General features: G+C 50.4%; 1 protein-coding gene across 1 annotated transcript in view; it reads left to right on the top strand.

Annotated features, from left to right (window-relative positions):
- Positions 1-1,732: 1,732 nt before the first annotated feature.
- ABTB2 (ankyrin repeat and BTB domain containing 2) overlaps positions 1,733-20,065 on the top strand; it is a 175,331-nt gene continuing 156,998 nt past the window's right edge. Inside the window, exon 1 of the mRNA XM_058688603.1 lies at positions 1,733-3,034. Within this exon, the coding sequence (XP_058544586.1) occupies positions 2,152-3,034 (883 nt within the window). The 5' untranslated portion in view covers positions 1,733-2,151. The remainder of the gene's footprint in view (positions 3,035-20,065) is intronic.

The raw sequence follows: 20,065 nt of genomic DNA, 5'->3' as shown, positions 1-20,065 counted from the left end.
GCTTATTAAGTATGCACACAACAAAAAGAAAAAAACCCCCAAACTTGTGGGGAATTTCTTCTAAAAGTCCATTAGAGGGCGACATTTGCTTTAAAATTATGTTTCCCTTACTAAGTTTTAAATTGCATCATATTTGTTTTCGAATTTTTGGCAAGTTGAACCTCAATACCTACTTTTCACTTCTTATGTCACTTCTATGAGATGTAGTCACATCTTGTGTCCTCTGTTAACTTGATCTCTGTGAACTTGGGTCCCGTATCACTTTCATCCTGGACTCGGTTTCCACTTCTGACCATGAGGCGGCGATATTGCATAAATAAAGACCGCAGAAAGGCCAAATTAAGGCAAACTGCTAAAGAAAAAAGGAGTTTCACAGGGGAAGGGCCATTAATCTCAGAAGGAAAGAGACAAACCAGATATTTCTAATTCGTATCCACCTCACGGCCTCAGGTTGGAACTGTATAAGATAGAGCACAAAGGAGCCATTCAGGAGCACGGGAAGCTGACTTGGGGGGCAACGCGTGCACAATCTCCTCCTTGACTTTGCGGTTCCACTGGAGGGGGCATATGCACATTCGAGCACGTGTGTGCGAACAGTTGCAGGACAGCAGCCGGACGGAGTGGACTGGGCGTGGCGCTGCTGGAAACGAATCGAGCTCCCACTGACCGCTTCTGGACACAGGCCCTGAAACAGGTTTACAAACAGCCCTGAAACAGGTTTACAACGGCGCCGCTTTGGAGGACAGCACTCATTTCCCCCCGGGGGGTGGGGAGTGGGGAACCAAGTCCCAAGGGGGCAGGGGGCTTGCCCACTGGTACACCATTAGGAGGTGGTGCATGCAGCCAGCTGTTCGGAGCGCAGGCCAAAACTCGGTAAATGTCTCACCTTCACACACCCGCTGGGACATTCGCACTTCAGACAGAAAGGATCCACCTGACAGCGAGCAGTACTGTACAGCTGTAACAGGGAAGTCACGGGCCCTTTTGAGAATCTGACACAAATTAGGACCCTCTCCCCCGAGTAATACTCAGAAAACTACGTAAGTTCAAGTGGTGGGGAGAGAGGGGATCACAGGCCTCCTGGAGCCAGTCTATTCATCAGATCTGCTCCGTTTGCAACCTGGATGGCAACGTAAAGAAAACCAGACGGATTCGGGAGAAGCAAGAAGGGGCGTCCCTCCTCCCTCTAAACACAAGGGGAGTTTCATTCATCTAGAAAAACGGGAGAGGCTTGCCAGAAAGTCCCAGAGGGAGGTGGGGTGCCTGGTTTGTGCCCCCTCCCCCACTCCTCCCACCTCCAGACCCACACTTGATAAGTCAGCCTTGGTGGTAGGCTGCAGAGGGCTTGAAAAGGAGCTGCGAACGCCCAAAGCCTGGACGGCGGGCGGGGGGCTGCTCACAGGGGGTTTTCCTTTAAATTTTTCTTTAAATCGTCAGCTCCCGAGCCTAACGCTTCGACCCCTCCTTTCCCGGTCTCTGCTCCCACCTCCCAGCGCGCTCCGCCGCACGCCGACTCTCCCTTCCCCCTCCTCCACCTTCATCCCAGCGGCTTCACCCGACCCTGGGCCTCCAGCCCCGCCTCCGCCGCCGCGGGGTTTCACCCGCAGCCCAGTGAAATCTGCATAGTGACCGCCCCTCGAGGAGATCATTGGTGCAGCTCATGCCCGTCGCGGACGATGATTGGTGAGGCGCCCCGGGTTATTTGCATGCCGGCGGCGGCCGGGTACCCAGCTGTGCGGGCCGCCCGCGCCGCGCAGAAGTTTGCCGAGCGCTTTCTCGCCGGCTGGTCCTGGACTCGCGCGGCGCCGCGAGCCGCCGCCTCCTTCTGCCGCCGCCCTGTTCGCTCGGGATTCCTTCTCTGCGGAGGACAGACGCTCTGCCGGCGGGAAGCTGAGGTGGGCCAGGGGGAGTGCCGAGGAGGAGCGGCGGGGACCGTTCCAGTGACAGCTTCGCTTCGGACGCCGGGCGCGTGGGGCCCCGGCCGCCGAGAATCTCTCCCACCTTCCCCCCGGCCTCCGGGCGGACGATGTGGACGCCGAGAGGAAGGAGGGCGTCCCGGAGAGCCTAGAGTCTGTTTCTGCCCACTTGGGAAAGGAAGCATGGAGTTGTGATCGCCCCTTGCTCGGCGAGGCCGCGACCGGCAGGCTCCCCATGGCCGGGACGTATAGCTCCACTCTGAAGACGTTGGAGGACTTGACCTTGGACTCCGGGTATGGGGCCGGGGACTCGTGCCGCTCACTCAGCCTCTCGTCCTCCAAGTCCAACTCGCAGGCGCTCAACTCTTCGGCGCAGCAGCACCGCGGGGCGGCCTGGTGGTGCTACTCCGGCTCCATGAACAGCCGCCACAACAGCTGGGACACGGTGAACACGGTGCTGCCCGAGGACCCCGAAGTGGCGGACCTCTTCTCGCGCTGCCCGCGCCTCCCCGAGCTGGAGGAGTTTCCCTGGACGGAGGGAGACGTGGCCCGGGTGCTTCGCAAAGGCGCCGGCGGCCGGCGGCTGCCCCTGTTCTCCGCCGAGGCGGTGCGACGCCTGGCTGGGCTGCTCCGCAGGGCGCTCATCCGAGTGGCCCGCGAGGCGCAGCGCCTGAGCGTGCTGCACGCCAAGTGCACCCGCTTCGAGGTGCAGAGCGCCGTGCGCCTGGTGCACAGCTGGGCGCTGGCCGAGAGCTGCGCGCTGGCTGCGGTCAAGGCGCTGTCACTGTATAGTATGAGCGCCGGGGACGGGCTGCGCCGGGGCAAGTCCGCGCGCTGTGGCCTCACCTTCTCCGTGGGCCGCTTCTTCCGCTGGATGGTGGACACCCGCATCTCCGTGCGCATCCACGAGTACGCGGCCATCTCGCTCACCGCCTGCATGGAGAACCTGGTAGAGGAGATTCGGGCCAGGGTGCTGGCCAGCCAGAGTCCCGACGGTGGAGGGGCTGGGGCCGGGGAGGTGTCCGCCGAGGCCCTGGAGATGGTCATCAACAACGACGCGGAGCTCTGGGGCGTCCTGCAGCCCTATGAACATCTCATCTGTGGCAAGAACGCCAATGGTAAGTGTGCGGGTCTCGGCCATGGACGGATGGGAGAGAAATCCCGCCCTGGGCTACCAAGGGCGAAGCTGGTTGAGTGTGCCAGGATCTGGGAGAAAGCGTTTGTTCTGAGGGTGGAGTCCATTAAATGGCTCTTGCCAAAGATAGTTCTTCTGATGCCTGTCTTTTGGAGGATAAAGTTGAGGTTGAAGAACATTGTGTTCTTCGTATTGTTGTCACTATCTGGATGCTGTTCACTGATTGAGGCTCTTGACCAAGCCATTCCTTAACTTCACTTGACACGAAGGTTACTGCCCTGCTTCTCTTTGCCTTGCTTAACTGGGTCGCTAGTGGTCTTTCCCCAACAGCAGGGCAGATGGACTGTGGTTCTGACCCTATAGCCCAATAGCAGCAGCCAGAGGATCCAAACTCTAAGACCTGAGTTTGGGATAAGTGAGAGGGGAGGAAGGGAGCAGGAGGACCAGGATCGGGTGCAGCTGCCTTGGGCTTTGCTCGGTTGAAGGGTGCACTTCAGGCCTTCTCCTGGAAGGTGGAGAAGTAGTGGTGGGTTCTTACCTGTATGTGCCCAAGACAATGGAAATTGACTGCTGAATCCCCTTTCTGGAAAGAGAACCACATACTTGGCTCCTAGGGCCTGAATTTCTAAGCTGTCACCAACCGAGTGAGCAATTGATTAAAACTCTGTGTTGTACTAAATGCGCAGCCTTATGGGCTTTCCTGAAAGAGATGATGATCCAACAAACTTGCTTATGGGGAAGAGGTGTGGGGGGTGGGCAGCTGCGTGATGAAGAAGGAACCACTCAGTAGTTGCATTTCTCTGAAGGAGGACAAGACTTCAGTGCAAAGGGTGGAAGGGAAGCACTTGACCTTCTCCCTGGTAAGGTTAGGGTGTGACATACATTTAACAGCAAACTGCCTACCAGACTCCAGTTTCAGAAGTCAGCAAACCATAAATTATTTAGAATGGTACAGTGGCTAGACATCCATGCAGTCGGATCAGAAGGCCATTTTTGGGACAGCTTTCAGTGGCAAACAAGTAGTCAGCAGAAGAGGCCAGGTGGGTACTGAAAAGGGAGAAAGGGAGTCAACTTTAAATGTGGTTGAACATCGTAATAACTAAAATTTAAAGTGAGCACACTTAACAGTATTCTCAGTCACTGTTCTTAGCACTTTAGAGATTAAGAAACCCTAGCAACCCTATTAGGTAGGTACTTCATAGTATTATCCTCATCATACAGATGGGCAAACCAAGGTACCCAGCAGTTAAGCAGTTTGCACAAGACTACACAGATATTAAGTGACAAAGCTGGAATTTGAGCCTAGGCAGGCTCCAGAGTTCAAGCTTTTAGCCATCAGGGAGGAGGTAACAGCTTTGTTTTTAATTAGTCCAGTTACCAAGGAGGGCAGCTGACATTTGAGGCCTCATTTAGAGGCCTAGAAGATAGTTTGTATGTAGCAGCATGGCTTTGCTTAGACCTTCCTTGGTTTTGGTTTTAATTCTGGCACCACCAAAGGAGATGCCTGGAAGAGAAGAGCATTTGCCTTTTAATTTTCCTCCTCTTAGGTCAGAGTTCAGGTCAGCCCAGAATCTCTGTTGATGATGTCACAGCTGATAATTGTGCTTTGCCCTCTGGGTTTGTGGCAGCAAATGTGTGCTCCAGGAGAGGAAGTGGAGGGCAGGGGGATTTCCACCCACCGTCCTAGCCCAGGGGAAGAATCCTGTACTTTGGGCTGAGGGGGAGGCCCAGACTGAGCTCAAAGAAGTAAAGCCCCCTAGGAGAAAAGACTGAGGCCCTGTGCCTATAAACCAGACTAGAACAAAAATGGAACAGTATGTGCCAAACAAAACCCAAAATGCCCTTCACACACAGCTGGTGCCCAGCAGGTTGAGGAACTTCTCAGTTTTTCCAACTGCAAATTGGAGCTAGAAAGAACAGCTGCCTCTCCAGGGTCCCCTGAAGATGCAGAGTAGCCAGAAGTTGCTAGAACACAGGTGTCTTCCACTAAAGGGCTTATCCCAAAGGGCCATTTCTTATCTAGGGTCATCACTCCTTGGGATTTTCTTTGCAGGATGGGTTTTTGACTCCCTAATTGACCCTCTTCTCCCATGCCAAGCAATCCTTTTTAAAAAAAAATTTTTTTTAACGTTTATTTATTTTTGAGACAGAGAGAGACAGAGCATGAACAGGGGAGGGGCAGAGAGAGAGGGAGACAGAATCGGAAGCAGGCTCCAGGCTCTGAGCCATCAGCCCAGAGCCCGACGCGGGGCTCGAACTCACGGACTGCGAGATCGTGACCCGGGCTGAAGTCGGACGCTTAACCGACTGAGCCACCCAGGCGCCCCCGAGCAATCCTTCTTAAGCCACGGTGGTCAAGATGGCAGGACTGCACTTGACAGCAAAGCTCCCTGGATGTTCAGAGCAAGCATCTCCCTCTGTGCATTCCCTGGTCTCCAGGGAAGTCTCTTGCAGGCAAGGCAACCATTCGCTTCCACTTAGTAACATGGATGCTCATTTTCTGTAGGTGAGAACCTGGCCTCAGTAAACAATAACTAGGCTGATTTATGAAGTCTTTTTAGACAAAGTGGGATGTATGTTTGGTATAGGAGCAATGAATTACTAATGCCTGAAAGCTGACTTCAGAGGGAAGCAGAAATTGCTTCAGAAAGGAATGGGCGATCCAAACCTTTGTTACACTGAAGCCCAAGGCCAGCAAGGTTACCGTTTACACAGCTGAAGACCAAGTGAGAAATGGCTACACCCGGGAGGAGGGTGCCGGTTCGTATTCTTGTCCTGCTGGTCTTCCCTTCCAATTATATCTTTATTGTTGTTGTGCCTGCTAATTATACAGCATGGGCACATGTATTTGACTCAGCTATATAGAGCTGTTAAACTTTTAATGTCTTCCAACCAGGAATTTAAGGGCCCTAATCCATCTATTCCTGGCCATTACTCAGAGTGCTGGGCAAATATGGTTTTGCTCAGCCCAAGATGGATGATAAAAGTTCTGTAGTGTTTATATGACATGATCTCAGCCTCACAGAGCAGCAGTAGTTCAATATCACTTGCTCGTTTGGTATCGATGTCCGTGTTCCCAGGGTAGTGTCATTAAGTGATGATATCTTCATGGCTTCCTTACAGGACGTAGAGAAACTACTTTAATAGAGTGGTATTTATAAACACGGACCTGGCAGAAAATAGAAGCTTCTTGCATTCACTGCCTTCCTCCTCCCTGCCCTCTCTTTCATATCCCTGTGTGTGAGTTTGATGCTGAGACTCGCTTCTGGGTTTCTTCTTGGCCCTTTGTCTTAGGAAGCTTTCATGAGGGTCCAGAGCATTTGAGAAAATCCTCTCCAATTCCGAGGCTCTGTGTTAAATGATAGGATTTTGCTTAGAACATTCTGACTCCAAAGCTGTAACCAGGAAGTGCAGGAGGATAGTAGCTCTGTCACAGTGGTAAAGAGTGCAAACTTTGGAGTCCCAGTGAGGGTTTGGAGCTCACCTCTGCTATTTATATGAATGACCTGAGGCATATTTCTTAACTGTTGTCATCTGTAAAATGGATGGGGGTTGGGGGGGGCGGGGAGGTAATAAGAGCACCTAACTCATAAGGTTGGTATGAGGATTGGGTGAGATCATAGATTTAAAGATCTTAGCATATAGTACATGCTCAGTAAATAGTAGCAGTTCATTCAGCAAATACTTAGAACTGACCCTGTGCCCAGTACTGTTAAAAGTGTTGTGGATTAAGTGCAGAGTGAGGCGAGGAGGGTCCTCCTCTCATGAAGCTTATAAACGAGTGACAAATACAGATTGCAGTAAATTTTATTAAAAAAAAAAAAAGAGAGAGACAAGATAATGGTATAGTGTGGCCAGAGCTAATTTAAATGACAGTCAAGGAAGGCCTGTCTGGCGCTTCATTAGTACAGGCAATGTAGCAATACCACTGCAGTCTAAGAGTCTGTAGGCAAAACGGTGAGTGAGGACTTTTCTGAATTATTCAGTTATCTATCGGCTGAGGCAAGTCCCAACGATCTCATTTTCAGCCAAGGAATAAAAGGGCTGCATCTACGGTGGGGATGTGCTGTTCTCCTAGCTGTAGGACTCATTTAGCAAGGAGATTGTAAGATTTCACTGAGATAATCAACCAAAGGGGCAAGGGTTAATTGAGCTGCTAGTTGCTATTTAATCAGTTTCCACACCTGGGTAGTCTGAGGGAGTGTCCCTTCTCCTTGACTATTTTACTGAAGCCAAGGGAGCTGGTAAAACTGAAACAAAGCAAGCTTTGGAAATGAAAACTTATTTTTTTCCCTTGAGTGCCTGAGAAATGCAACCCAGCCTTAAGTAGAGGAGCAAGGTGGAGTTGTTCTGCTTTTTCCAGAAAGTTTTACCTGATTCCTCCACCCCCGATTGGAAGTGCCACTTCTCCTTCATGGTTCCGCGGCACCCAGAGCTTATTCTTGGGTTGTTTCCTGCTTCCCCGTGAGCTCGTTGTCACCCCTCTGCCTTACACAGCGCCTGGCACGTAGCAGGTGCTCCCTAAGTATTTGTCATACAAATAATTGATTCCGCCACACAGAATTGTTTAATTCCGGAAATTTAACATGCAATCCTTGGACACTATGGAAGAACCTTCCCCCTTTTCTACCATGGCAGAGAATTTTGAGTCCTTGATGAATAGAGGCAGTGTTTTGGGGGTACCCAAGCCTTAGGGGCATCATTCAACCTTTGATACCCTAATTTCTGGCAGGGTTCCCAAGGCCAGCAGTGACGGGTAAAGGTAAATGGAGGGATTTTATTTGTATTTCAAATGTAAATAGGAGATTCCTTCAGTGTGTAATACCCAGAGTGGGGGTGTCACAGCAAAAGTCTAATGGGCAACAGATAAATCCACAGGAGGATTGGGTTGAGAGACAGAGGCAGCCAGTTCCCCTAAGAATAGCAACCCCATCCCTCCCTTGCCCACAGAGCTGCCCCTGAGGGCAGTCTCGGTTGATGACTCTTGCTCAGAAGTTTCACACACCCCTGCCTCCAATCTGAGAAGGAATTAAGACAATGGACTGCCAAGACCCTCCTGGGATACATGAAGGACACCTAAGTTCCAAAAGAAGCCAGAGACACCTTGCTGATAATCTTCAGGTTGGTCCTTATCCCACCTCACTGTCACTGTCTGTCCTTTGCCAGATAGGACAGTGGGTGGATGCTCTGGCCTCTGTTTCCACACTTCGACACCTGTATGTAATAATAGGCCTGGCCTTTCCACAGCACCTTGAACATTTTTCATCCGTGATCTTACCAGGTCCCCATAAAATTCCATTGAACATGATGCCCTTTCACAGAATTCACAGCTAGGTCACAGCCATGCCAGGACCAAGCCCCATATTGCTGAAGCCTCAGGTCTGTGCTTTTCCTGTGGAGAATTACAGAAATAAAGGTAGTAAGGAACAGGTCAGTATTTGGCCCTCTTCTAATGGCAGTGAGGGTCAAATTCACAGCCACAGCAGTATTTATTATAGATTTTGTCTGTTAACAGCCTGCTGTGTCCAGGTACTTTAAATATGTTAGGCCAGTGAATCTTCATAACCAGTGTTGAAGACCAGGCATCAAGGTCCGGGCATGGATCTTCCAACAAAGGATGCGGTGTGATTCTGTTTAAATGCAGCTTGCCAGCTGTCCCAGAATGTGCTCTTCAGGTGCCATCGATCTTCAGCCATCACTGCTGCTCCTGGACCGGGCCGGGGGGTATCGAGGAGGCAGGGAGCCCTCCTGCCCAGGGAGGGCCTTACAAGTGTCAGCTGCTTAGTGATCAATAAACCCAATTGAATGGAAAGGCTGTAGTCTCTACTGCAAAACTTTGACGGACGGTGAGTCAGTTCAGGGAAGGAGGAAACAGAAACACAGTAGGAAAGCACCCTAAGGGACCCTGTGTTTAGGCCACTGGTCTCTGAGAGCTCAACTCACTTACTGGCTCTGGAGTTGGCAGAAAAGCCTTTTGATTTCCTCAGAAATTTCCTCCTCAGAATCTACTACGGTGGAATCTTCACAGGGTGAAGTCTCAATGCGGGGAGCCCAAGGAGAGAAGCAGTCTGCATAGCAAGCCCTGAAATGCTTTGGCTTTGAGTTGGGTCCCAAATTGCTTTGCCTCGAGTAAGCTGCTCCAGCTCTCCATTTATCTACTCTAAGTGAGGGGCCAGTACACCCGGTGCATTGTCCGTGTTCCTGGGATGGCAGGGCCGCTGGGTTTAGCGTTAAGGGCATAGCACAGGGTCGGACTGCCTGGGTATCACTCCTGGTGCCCTCGCTTGTGAGCTGTGTGACCCTGGGCAGGTTAACTTCTGTGCCTTTGCTTCTTTCTCTGTAATAGGATTTCTCAGACCTTATCACTGTTGACATTTCGGACCGGCTGGTTTTTCTTGTGGGGCAGTCCTGCGCAATCCCCCACTCCCTCTGCTGCCAGCCGTGACAACCAGTTTCGTCTCCAGACATTGCCAGATGTCCCCTGGGGGACAGAATTAACCACTGACGAGAAACACTGCTCTATAACAGGACTGAAAAGAGTACCCAACTCCTAGGATGGTTGTGAGGATTTAATAAAAGCGTCTGGAAGGAACTTTGTATTCTGGCACATGAGATATTAATTCTAATTATTGCTGTATTTTTGCAGACTTGTGCTGGTCATGTTTGCTTTTGCCATAGTGGGAGACTCTATCTAGTGCAGGGGAAGATCATGACCCAGATCCCAGGGTGACAAGTATTAGTCACAAGGCTTTCCTTGGTGACTAATAGGTAGGAGGAAGTCCTGGAACCTGGAAAAAACACCCTTGCACCCGCTCATTTATGGCTCTATCGTCCCCAAGATGAAGCGGGCTGGCAGTGGGCAGTGAGATCAGACTCGCCTCCCTGGGCTGCTGCCTGCCCCTGCCCAGATGACAGCGGCATTGCACGCTCAGAGCTCCGGGCCCCAGGGAGCATTTCCACTGTGGATATCGGACCCCGCTTGTTGCAGCTGCCGAGTCCCGAGCCACAGGACAGCAGGTGTTTTGTGTTTTGCTGGCCTGTCATGTAAACATACTTTGTGGTCTTCTTGCTTGTTTTAAAAAAAGGCCTAAATGGTTTTGCAGCTTTGGCGGCATGTCTGGAGCTGCATGCCGAGTTGGGAGGAGAAGCTTAAGGAATGCAGCCCAAGTAAAGCCTAAGAAATGCCACGCCGGCTTCATTAACCGACTGCTCACCGAGCGCCAGCTCCGTACGAGGCAAGGGAGACAGATTGGAGGAAGACAAGGATTGATCTTGCCTGTCAAGGAGTGTATTTATTTACTTAATGTTTGTTTTTGAGAGACAGAGACAGAGCACGAGTGGCGAGGGGCAGAGGGAGGACACACAGAATCTGAAGCAGGTTTCAGGCTCCGAGCTGTCAGTACAGAGCCCGATGCGGGGCTCAAACTCAGCAATCGTGAGATCGTGACCTGAGCCGCAGTCAGAAACTTAACCAGCTGAGCGACCCAGACGCCCTTCGCCTGTCAAGGAGTTTAAAGTCTAGTCGGGAAAGCAAAGCACACACACGGATCCTTACAAGGAAGTCTGGGATCCCTGTGTTCCATTAACAAGGGTGGTGCTGACGGCCTCCGCTTCCTGCGTGCCACTGCCCGACGTGGGTGCTTTCCATGAGCTGCTTGCCTTCCTGCTCCCAAGCTCTCCTGTGAGGTAGATGGGATGTCCACCCTGTAGAAGGGGACCTGGAAGCTTTTGGTGACTAGGGAGTTCAAAGGGGAAAGATGAGGCCTGGCTGGCTGGGTGGGAGGGAGGCTGGGCTGCTTTGCGGAGGATGTGGCATGCAGGCCAGTGGGACTTGGGCATGTGGGGCTGCGACAGGGAGCAGAAGGGGGTGCAGAGAGTGCAGGGGCTTCCAGACGGAGGGATCGATGTGCTCAAAGACCTGGAAGCCAAAGTGTGTGTGTTGGAGAACAGCAGGCAACACTGTTTGGCTGGAAGATTCAGATGCATAACAAGGAGAGCAGGGCAGATAACACAGTGGAAAAGGACAACTTTCCCACATCTTTTATCCAGATGTTAAGAAGCCTGCCAGAGTGCAGAAAGAGAGCTTTTCCAATACTCAATTTTATAATTCAGAAATCGAGTGTGTCTGCTCCCCAGGGCTGCATCTTAACCACAGCCCCAGACCTCCCATCACCCCTCTTGTTGATTGAAAGCTTGGCCTCAAACAGGCCCCCGTCCGTTGTCCTAGCGGTGCAAGTAATGAAACAGGACTGGAGGGGAGCAGACTTGGGTTGAGGGGACATGAAGAAGAAGGCTTCGATCAGCCCTCTGCTCCCATTCGACTTGGCTCCAGACTCAGCATTTCTTCTAGGCCCCCGAACGGAGCATCTCAGGCCAAAGCAATCCCAGTCCCAAATGAAGGTCAGGGCTGACAAACTCGTTAAATGAGGCCTTTCGATTGACTCTTGCCAAGGCAGGATTCTCCAACCTGGAGGTAGAGAGGGACATAAAACAGGATAAGATATTAGGATCCCAGAACTTTCTTTGGTTATGAGTCCAACCGGATATGTTCAATTTCCAGTTTAGAGTTTGTCATTTGGGAAAATAGGTCAATTCTCAGAGAGGTTTCGTCGCTTCCCAATTCTCGGTGAAGGTGTTTCCAGAGCATTGATAATAAAGATTTCTGTCTCGTTAAATGTTTGATAATGTGGAACCACTGTATAGCTCAGTGCCATCTGGATTGAACTCCCTAGGGTCCAGCTGAATTCTGCTGACAATAATAAAATGTGATAGATCATCAATGGCCTAGCTAATAACTCTGCTGTTAGTCCTTTTCCTGACCCCAGTGAAGGAATTTTCTTGTCACTTGAAAAAGCTCTCGTGAGTGAAATATATATATTTGGGGTCCGTTGTTCTCCAGAAGTTGAGGCAGGGGTTGGTTCAGGCCCATGATGGAAAAATTAAATAGGGAAACTGAACTTGGACGTACCAGAGAGACCAGATTAGGGTGGGGAGAGACTACATTGGACCCCAAAGAGGGTGAAATAGGCCTTTCAGTGAATGAAAATCATCCCTAAAACTGAGGCCAAGTTTTGGTTAAAAATTAAGTATTTTTTTAGTCTTCTCTTTTAAAATATTAAAATCAGTATTTTCTATGAGGAGAGCAGTTAATAAACAAGCTGAAGCTCATGCACCGAGCAAGTGTATGTGTGCAGGCAGCTAGGACAGTCTGGTTCAGAGAGCAGAGGGTTTTGGATCCAGAAAATTCTGTGTTGGAGCATGGCCCCTCCATGACCTGGAGTGAATCACTCTGTCTTCTTGGCTCTCTGTTGCTTTATCTGTGGTGTGAAGAGGTTGGGCTGGATTCTTCAAGGGCCCTTCTGTCTCTGATAATGTTCCTAGACCCCACAAAGACACTGTGGAATCACTTTCCTAAGGTCGAGCCCTGTGATTAGTATCCTTGGGAAAGAAACAGCCCTGGATGGAGCTGGACGTGGGCTCTGAAGACCTGGCTGGGTCGTAGGACTACACACACCAGCCTTTTCCATATTGGGATTAGCTGTAATTACCGTATTAGAGTTTTTATTCCCCCCTCTTTTATCAGAAGGATGAGTTCTGTCTCCTCCTGGCCGACCTAACACTTCACCGTTCAACAGCTGTGTCCGGGCCTTCGCAGCCGGCACTGTGGTGAGACTGGCCCCGAGGTGTCTTCATGCAGCCGGTGTTGGAAGCCCGCCTCCCCAGACTTGGGTATTTATAGCAGGGGAGCAGCTAGAAAAAAAAAAAATTAAATATGCTACACCCTTCTTTATACTATGTGGGACAGAGACAGGCATTGTGAGGAATTTAGAAGGCAGGGCTGTATAATCCAGCAAGATATTTTTAAATGCTGTTTGTTGCAGTTGGCAGGCCCGGTTTTTCAAAGAGGAGGGAAAGTAAGAGTAAGTGGGATGACAGGCTGCCAGGGACTCTGAGCACTGAGACGTGGAGTTCAGCATTCCAAGGTGTGCGGGTTCTGAACCCCGGTCTGTAGCCCGCGGTCACAAAGTTTGCGCAGGGCTTGGGAAGGTCACTGGGAGAGGCTCTGTGAATGGGGTGGCTTATCCCTCCTCTTCCCCACCAGCCCATCCACCATGCGGATCCCCAAGTTGGAAATGAAGTGTTCTGTAACAGGCAGAACATACAGCCAAAAAAGTGGCTTCTGTGAAAACCAGGGGCCGAGTACAGCGTCTCTAACCCATCTCAGCAGCTGGGTAAGTCAAGTTGTACACGAGGACACGCTTTGGAAGCAAGTTGCTTGCAGCTGTTCTTCTGGATCTAATCTGCCCAGGGACAAGCCAGGCAGGCCAGCATTAGGCTGGGACCCAATTCAGTAGCCGTATGACAGGGCTCCGTGGTGGAGCTGCCTCTGAAAAGGTATCGCAGTTGAGCCCCACCTGTCCAGTGTGCTTGTAAAGTATCCAAGGAGAGGCCTGTGTGTCTTCTACCGTGTTGCTCTTTGAGGAGACAGATGGTGGTCGCAGTGGCAGGGTCTGGGGGTTTGGAGCACAGGAGAGGCTAAGAGTTAAGATCGGGGTATATCCACTTTTTCATCCAACAAATAGTTATTGAAGACTTACTGTGTACACTGGGCACGATTCCAGGTCTGGTGACAGAGAGCGTGAATATAAGAGGCTTGGGGGAGGAGAGGGTGCAGGCCTGGTCAATGAGGAGAAGAGAAGAGTGAGGCATTCTGGAAGAATCAGGGCAAGTGCCTGGTGGGTTCCAGGAAACCAGTGTGGCTGGGATGGGGTGAGGGTAGGGGAGTAGATGCAGTTGGAGAGCAAGTAGAGGGGTGCTTAGTCAGGTAAGGCCTTGTAGGCCATTGTGTGGCACCTCGACTTTTCATCCGGAGTCTGCTTGGAGCCACTGGAGGGACTTATGCGCAGAAATGGCACCATCCGATTTGTATTTTAACGCGATCACCCCCTCGGCCATGTTGGAAAGGGACTGACGCGTCAAGTATGGAATGGAAGCAGTATGGCTACTTGGGAGGCTCTTGCAGTAGTCCAGGCGAGAGAGGGTGGTGGCTTGGACTGGGTGTCAGCAGAGAAGGTTATGGGTGTATTTTGAAGTTAGAGCCAATGGGATGTTATATCAACCGCTTAGATGTGTGAGGTATGAGCGAGGAATCGGTATGACACCAAGGTTTATGGTCCAAGCACTTTAAAGAAGGGAGTGGCCATTGCTTAGAATGAGAACAGCTGTGTGTGGAAGAAGCCGGAATGAGCCAAAGATCTGAGTGTGAGTTTGGTTGCTTGTCTCGCATTTTTATATAGAGATATCAAGTAGGAGGTTGGCCTCCAGATCGCCTTGAATGCCCTTAATCATATGATGGATTGAAACATTGCCCTTCTTCGTCTGACCTGCAGTAGACACAGTCCAGCAAGGTCAGATAGGGCCTCAGGCAGTAGAGATTTATTTTTGGTCTTATATAATTCCTTGGTTGATAGCCTTAAGAGCCCCCTGAAATTTGCTTTCTAGCTTCTTCACAGGCAGCCAGCAGCCTTTAATGAAGACCATCAAGTCTTTGGTTTCCTGTCATTAACATGAGATCTGTTTAATTAGGTCCAGTTGTTCTGTGGATTGCTCTGTGTGTATGTATCCCTCAGTCCTTGGAAAGTGAGACTCCATTTCAGGCAGCTTTGGATTCATGGAGGTCAAATCTGGGTCAGACATTTAGCCGGAGAGAGAAGCTTTTTGGGTGCTCTGAAAAGGCAAAGGGGTCCCTGGGGCAGTTTCAGAAAGGCATCGGGAGTGGCCAAGTGTCTGTTAGATAGCGTGACCTCCCGCTCCTCAGGAGGGACATGCCAACACGGGGTGGCTGAGAGGTGGAACATCAAAGAGTCACCACTGCCTGACTGCCAGCTAGTTAGTTACCTGGTCTCTGAGCCTCAGTTTTCTTCTCCTGTTTAATGGGTATTTACCATCATTCCTGTCTCATAAGGTTGTTTCAGTGGCTCTTTGACCCGGAATTCACATTAGAATCAACTGTGGAGCTTTAAATATGCACACACCTGTGTATGTGTGTATCTTAAGGCCCCACCTTCAGGAATTCTGATATGAGTGGCCTGGAGTGGGGCCCAGACCATGTGGGTAGAGTTCCCGGGAAGTCTGGTGCTCAGTGAGCACTCAGACATTAGCTATTACCAGTGGTAAAAGAATCATTGTTCTGGAGTGCTCATTTCTGCCCCACCCAAGACGGTGATTTCCCTTCACTTCACAGCTATGCTGCTTTGGCTCACTCATCTGGAAGGATCACCAGAGAACACCCACGAGAAGCTTAAATTGTTAGGGTTGCATGAAAAGGGCAGAGTCAGATCTAGAATGGTAATGGCACACTGTAATAAAGTTATTTATCGCATTGGTAAATGAGGTGGGTACTATTTTATTCCACCTTTGAGAGGAGGAAACTGAGGTGCAGAGAGGTTAAGGCGCTTGCTCAAGGTCATGCAGCTAATAAGAGGTGGAGACTATAATCAAACCCAGGCAGCCTTCCTCCAGGCCCCTCATCCAGTCACACCGTGGTCCCTTCCTAGCCAGAGAAGCTAAGACACTGAATTCTCAACTCTGACCCCCAACACACACCTACCGTACGCGGAGCCTTTCCAAAGTAGCAGGCCCTAGGCCATGTGCTCCACGTGTGTTCCACCATGTAATTCTTAGAATCACCCAATGAAGTATGTGTCTTCTTATCCGCATTTTACAGTAGAAGAAAGCGAGGCTCAGAGAAGTCCAAGTGGCATAGCGGGTAAACGACACAGCAGGATGCAAACCTAGGTCTGTGGGGCTCCAGAGTCCCCACTCGCCCTGCTCCTTCACTCCTCAGGAGTGGCCTGGGTGGGGATGAGGCACAAAGAAATGAATGGGTTGGTCGAAGAGGGCCAGAGGAATTGGAGCCAGGCCAGGGAAACCCTCGCTGCTCCTGGACAACTGAGTCACGTCGGTGCCTTGAAACAGTAACCTCGCTTCGAGGGGTGGCTGACCCGACAGGCCCGAGGGCTGAGGTGTGGGTATTTGTTTCTCTCCATGTTGAAAGAACTATCCTGCCAAGCTCCTTGCTTCTCCTGTGTTGCTGTGAATGAAATCACCTCCAAGAGATTGTGTGTGTTGCTTGCTTAAAATAGTTCAAGAGGAAGAATGTTTGGAAGCTTTTAGCTCCCTGAGTCGATTTCCTCTTGATTTATGACACCTTAGAGAGTGCTGGGCCTCTTCTTGTTTATTCTTCTGGCTTTTCCTTTCTACCATATTTTAGCCCTTATGTCATTGTAAATCCAAGGAGTTTGTCGCCAGAAAAAAGTGACAACCTTTCCTAAGTAATTTAATGGGGGTGAGGGACGACACATTTAATTTTTTTTTTCTTTTAAAAGGGTGAAAAACAAATGAGGCGAGGCCATTTGTTTGGAATCAGCCATTTCTGTCTTCCAGCTGCAAAAGTTCCCAGATCATAGTGATGGTGTTTGCTCTGGGGCGAGAAGAATTTATTTTATTTTATTCATTCGCACTAAGGCCCGCTGTGGAAGTGTGAGTGTTCTTACCGCCTTCATCGTGTCATGCCCGGGAGGCCTGGGCTGTGTGTATCGTTTGATACACAGCCACCAGCCATGTGAGGCTATTTAAGTGGAAATTTAGTAAAAATTCAATGAGGTTAAAGAATCATTTCCTCAGTCACACAAGGCACATTGCTAGTGGCCACTCGTCACATGAGGCTGGTGGCCACCATATCGGATAGTGCAGATATAGGCCTCTCCATCATCACAGACAATCGTGTGGGACATGTGGCCATCAGAGTAGGTCATCAGATGGTCACTTGGGGCCGGCTCTCTGGGTTTTCACTGGCCTCAAAGTTTTAACCATTTTCTAGCCTCTCTAAAGCCCTCTGTTTGCAGAAACAAGAAGATTCATGGATGTGGAGATTAAGGCCCTTGATGCTTGTGGCTCTAACCTCTGGACCCTTGACACTAGGTCAGGTTTTATGATTTCTGAGCTGCGTGGCCTGGGCCAAGTCACTTAGCCTCTCTGAAGTGGTTTCCACGTCAGTGAAATGGTGGTTCAAAAGATACCTTGTAGGGATTTTGTAAGAATCGAACAAAATGAAGAAATAGGTATCAAACGCTTCGCAGAATGCTTGACAGGCAGTAAGAACATACATGTGCTACGAGGATTCCCGTGCATGTCCTCATCGGAGTCACACTGCACCCTTCAGAGGTAGATATGGTTGCCATTTTCTAGGTGGTAGAAGAGGAAAGAGGCTTCGTGGGTACCATTGCTGCCGTCTCTACCGCTGCTCCTACCAGTGCGTAGCAGTACTTGAACTTGAGTTCCGCCGTTCTCCAAGGCTCTTCTTCCTTCCTGGGCTGGTTGATAGGCCCCGCGTCATAAGTCAGAGGCTGTTTGTTTGAATTAAAAGCCCTTCTGAGCCCACTTTCTTTCAGGCACTGCTTGTTCCTTTGACCATTGGAGGTGAGTGCTTTCCAGAAGCATTTTCCCTCAAGCTGGCCCCCTGGTATCCACCTGGAGAGCTGCCACCCCAGCCGAGCTACTGCTGCCAGAACCTGTGATTCCTTAGAACTGGGAGCTTACCCAAGAGGTTAAGATTTTTAGTGTTTCACATGGCCTGTGGCCCTTCTGTGTCCTTTGCCGAGAGGACTGAGCCTAAGAGAACCCTCAGTGGGATCCTGGAGGAAGATGGCTTTGAAGGGAGTATCCTTCGAGAAGAATAGGACCAAGAGAGGCATCTGAGAGGATGCCTAACACTAACTCCGTGACCCACTCGCCCAGATCATACAGCTCATTATTTAACCTTTCTGAGCCTCAGTTTTACCACCTGCAAAATGGAGACAATCCTAGAACCTACCTGTCATGGTGGTTATGAGGATCAAATGAGACGATGCAAAACCAAGCACTCAGCCTCGTGCCTGGCGCCCAGCAGCCACCAGGCGTGTGCCGCTTGCTGTCCTCCTCACCGTCACTGCCTCTGGGCAACGGCATTTGTTGTGTTCTCAGTTTCGTGCGGTGCTCGCCATGTTCTACTTCTGGTCAGAAGAAGTGACGCAGAGGATGTTGCTCTTGAAGTGAATGGCTGGGTTACATTTGTGTATCGTGAGCCTCCACAGGGTCTTTTTTTCCTCCTCCTCTCCTTTCTGAAGGGTAGTGGGGGTAAAAAGCATGACTGTGCGGTTGCCATTTCTGCTCCTCACGCAGTGACCGCCAGCCTGCTTCCCTCCTGCTGGTTTGGGCTGTGTGACCAGCACCGCCCCGTCAGTGTAACCAGAGCTGGGTTTGTTCTATGCGATTAATTTGTGCCGTGAGATGCCCATACAGTTATCCAGTGGACACTCGTTTGCCCACATCCAGAATGTGCTAAATCTGCCACGTGTAATGAAATCCAAATAACTTGGGACCATATGTAGGGAATTGAACAATTTTCATCACAAGCGTAACGAGAGATGGATTTAAAGGAGGGGAATCCAAATGCCGCGGAGGACGGTGATATCCCTACTTTCCTTCTACAGATGGTTCTACTGAGGGAAGCACCATTTTCGAACAGAAGCTTCTGAGAGCAGAAGGGAAGGACAGGGGCATGCATTATCGTGATGGCATTTGTGTCACCTGGACCCCCCGTGGGCCCTCCCAGGCTGACCAGACCCTCGGCTTCAGTGTGGCTTCCCTGGTATTGACACGTCTCTTGGTTAATAGATAACTCAGACTCTTCTCGGCAAATAGTTGCTCTGTTAGTTATCTGCAGCAGGGTCTGCATTATCAGTGGGGCCCCTCCAATTGCAAAAGATCCCAGCGGTGCGTGTGTGTGTGTCTGTGTGTGTACCTGTAGCGTGTGCCCACACATCGCCCTCCTAAAAATGTAGGCAAGTCTTAAATCAGTCATTTCCAGGCCTGGCTGGTTGCTGAAAGATCTTGAGGCACTTTCAAAATTCATATTCTGGGCCCCACCTTGGACGTATTAAGTAAAAACTTAGAAAAGTAGGGCCAGAACATTTTTTAAATGCCCCCCCCCAGTGATTCAGATTTGTGAATCCATCATCACTTGGACATAGGTTTTGACTTATAGGCACCTTTCAGAATATGCATCAGGTGAAGGCCCCTTTGAGAGATAAGGTGGCATATGAGGCTGGTCTGCGAGGGTCTCGTCTGAGCAGTGGGGTGAAGACGGGTTAGGGTGGTTGTGCAGGAGGCGGTAGGGAAGGGCATTGCCAACATTTATCGGTTGCTCTGTTGTTTAATCCTCTCGACCGTAGGTGGTGGTGGTAGGAACACAGGCTGATGTTTACTGAGCGTCTACTAGGAGACAGGGCAAGATTCTAAGTGGTTTGCAGGAGAAATACCATGACTGCCTGTGAGGTATAGGTACTATTATTCATCCTCACTTTCCAGATGAGGAAACTGAGGCTGAGAGATAATTACAATGAGTTGGCCAAGGTGACACACACAGCAAGTGGCAGAGGTGGGATTTGAGGTTAGCGCAATCAGACTTCAAAGCCCATGGCTTCCGTTGCTGGAAGCTGGCTGGAATTTTCATCGCAATCCTTGGGCTGTTGGGAGTGGGTCATAAAAGAATCCTGTACTCTAAATAGAATGTCAGTTTTTCCAGAACTATCTGTTGTGCTATCTTTCCTCACCGCACTGCCCTCTGGCCCTCCAGCCCTGGCTTTCAGAGAACCTGGTTATTTCCCTCTGGAGACCCAGTACCCGGCCGAGACCAGGAGCTTTGCTAATCTTCTTTGAGCCTGTCTGTATTTCAGCCTGCTTTTTCTCTTCCTCCTCCTCCCCTGTCCAGCCCCGGCATGCAGCTCTCCTCCTGAGACTGAGGCCTAGAGTCAGGACCTTTCCCAATCAATCAGTCAATCAATCAATCAGGTTCTGCCACCATGCAGCGCGCAGACTCCCTTAGTCACTTGTACTCCAGTGCTTGTCCCGCTCTACAGCCCGAGAGGCAGACAGCTTCTTAGCTCGAGACTGAGGGTGTAGATGTGCAGCT

This window comes from Neofelis nebulosa, chromosome 10 (genome assembly GCF_028018385.1).
Source record: "Neofelis nebulosa isolate mNeoNeb1 chromosome 10, mNeoNeb1.pri, whole genome shotgun sequence".
In the NCBI taxonomy this organism is placed as follows: Eukaryota; Metazoa; Chordata; class Mammalia; order Carnivora; family Felidae; genus Neofelis; species Neofelis nebulosa.
This window is presented reverse-complemented; position numbering and strand designations above follow the sequence as displayed.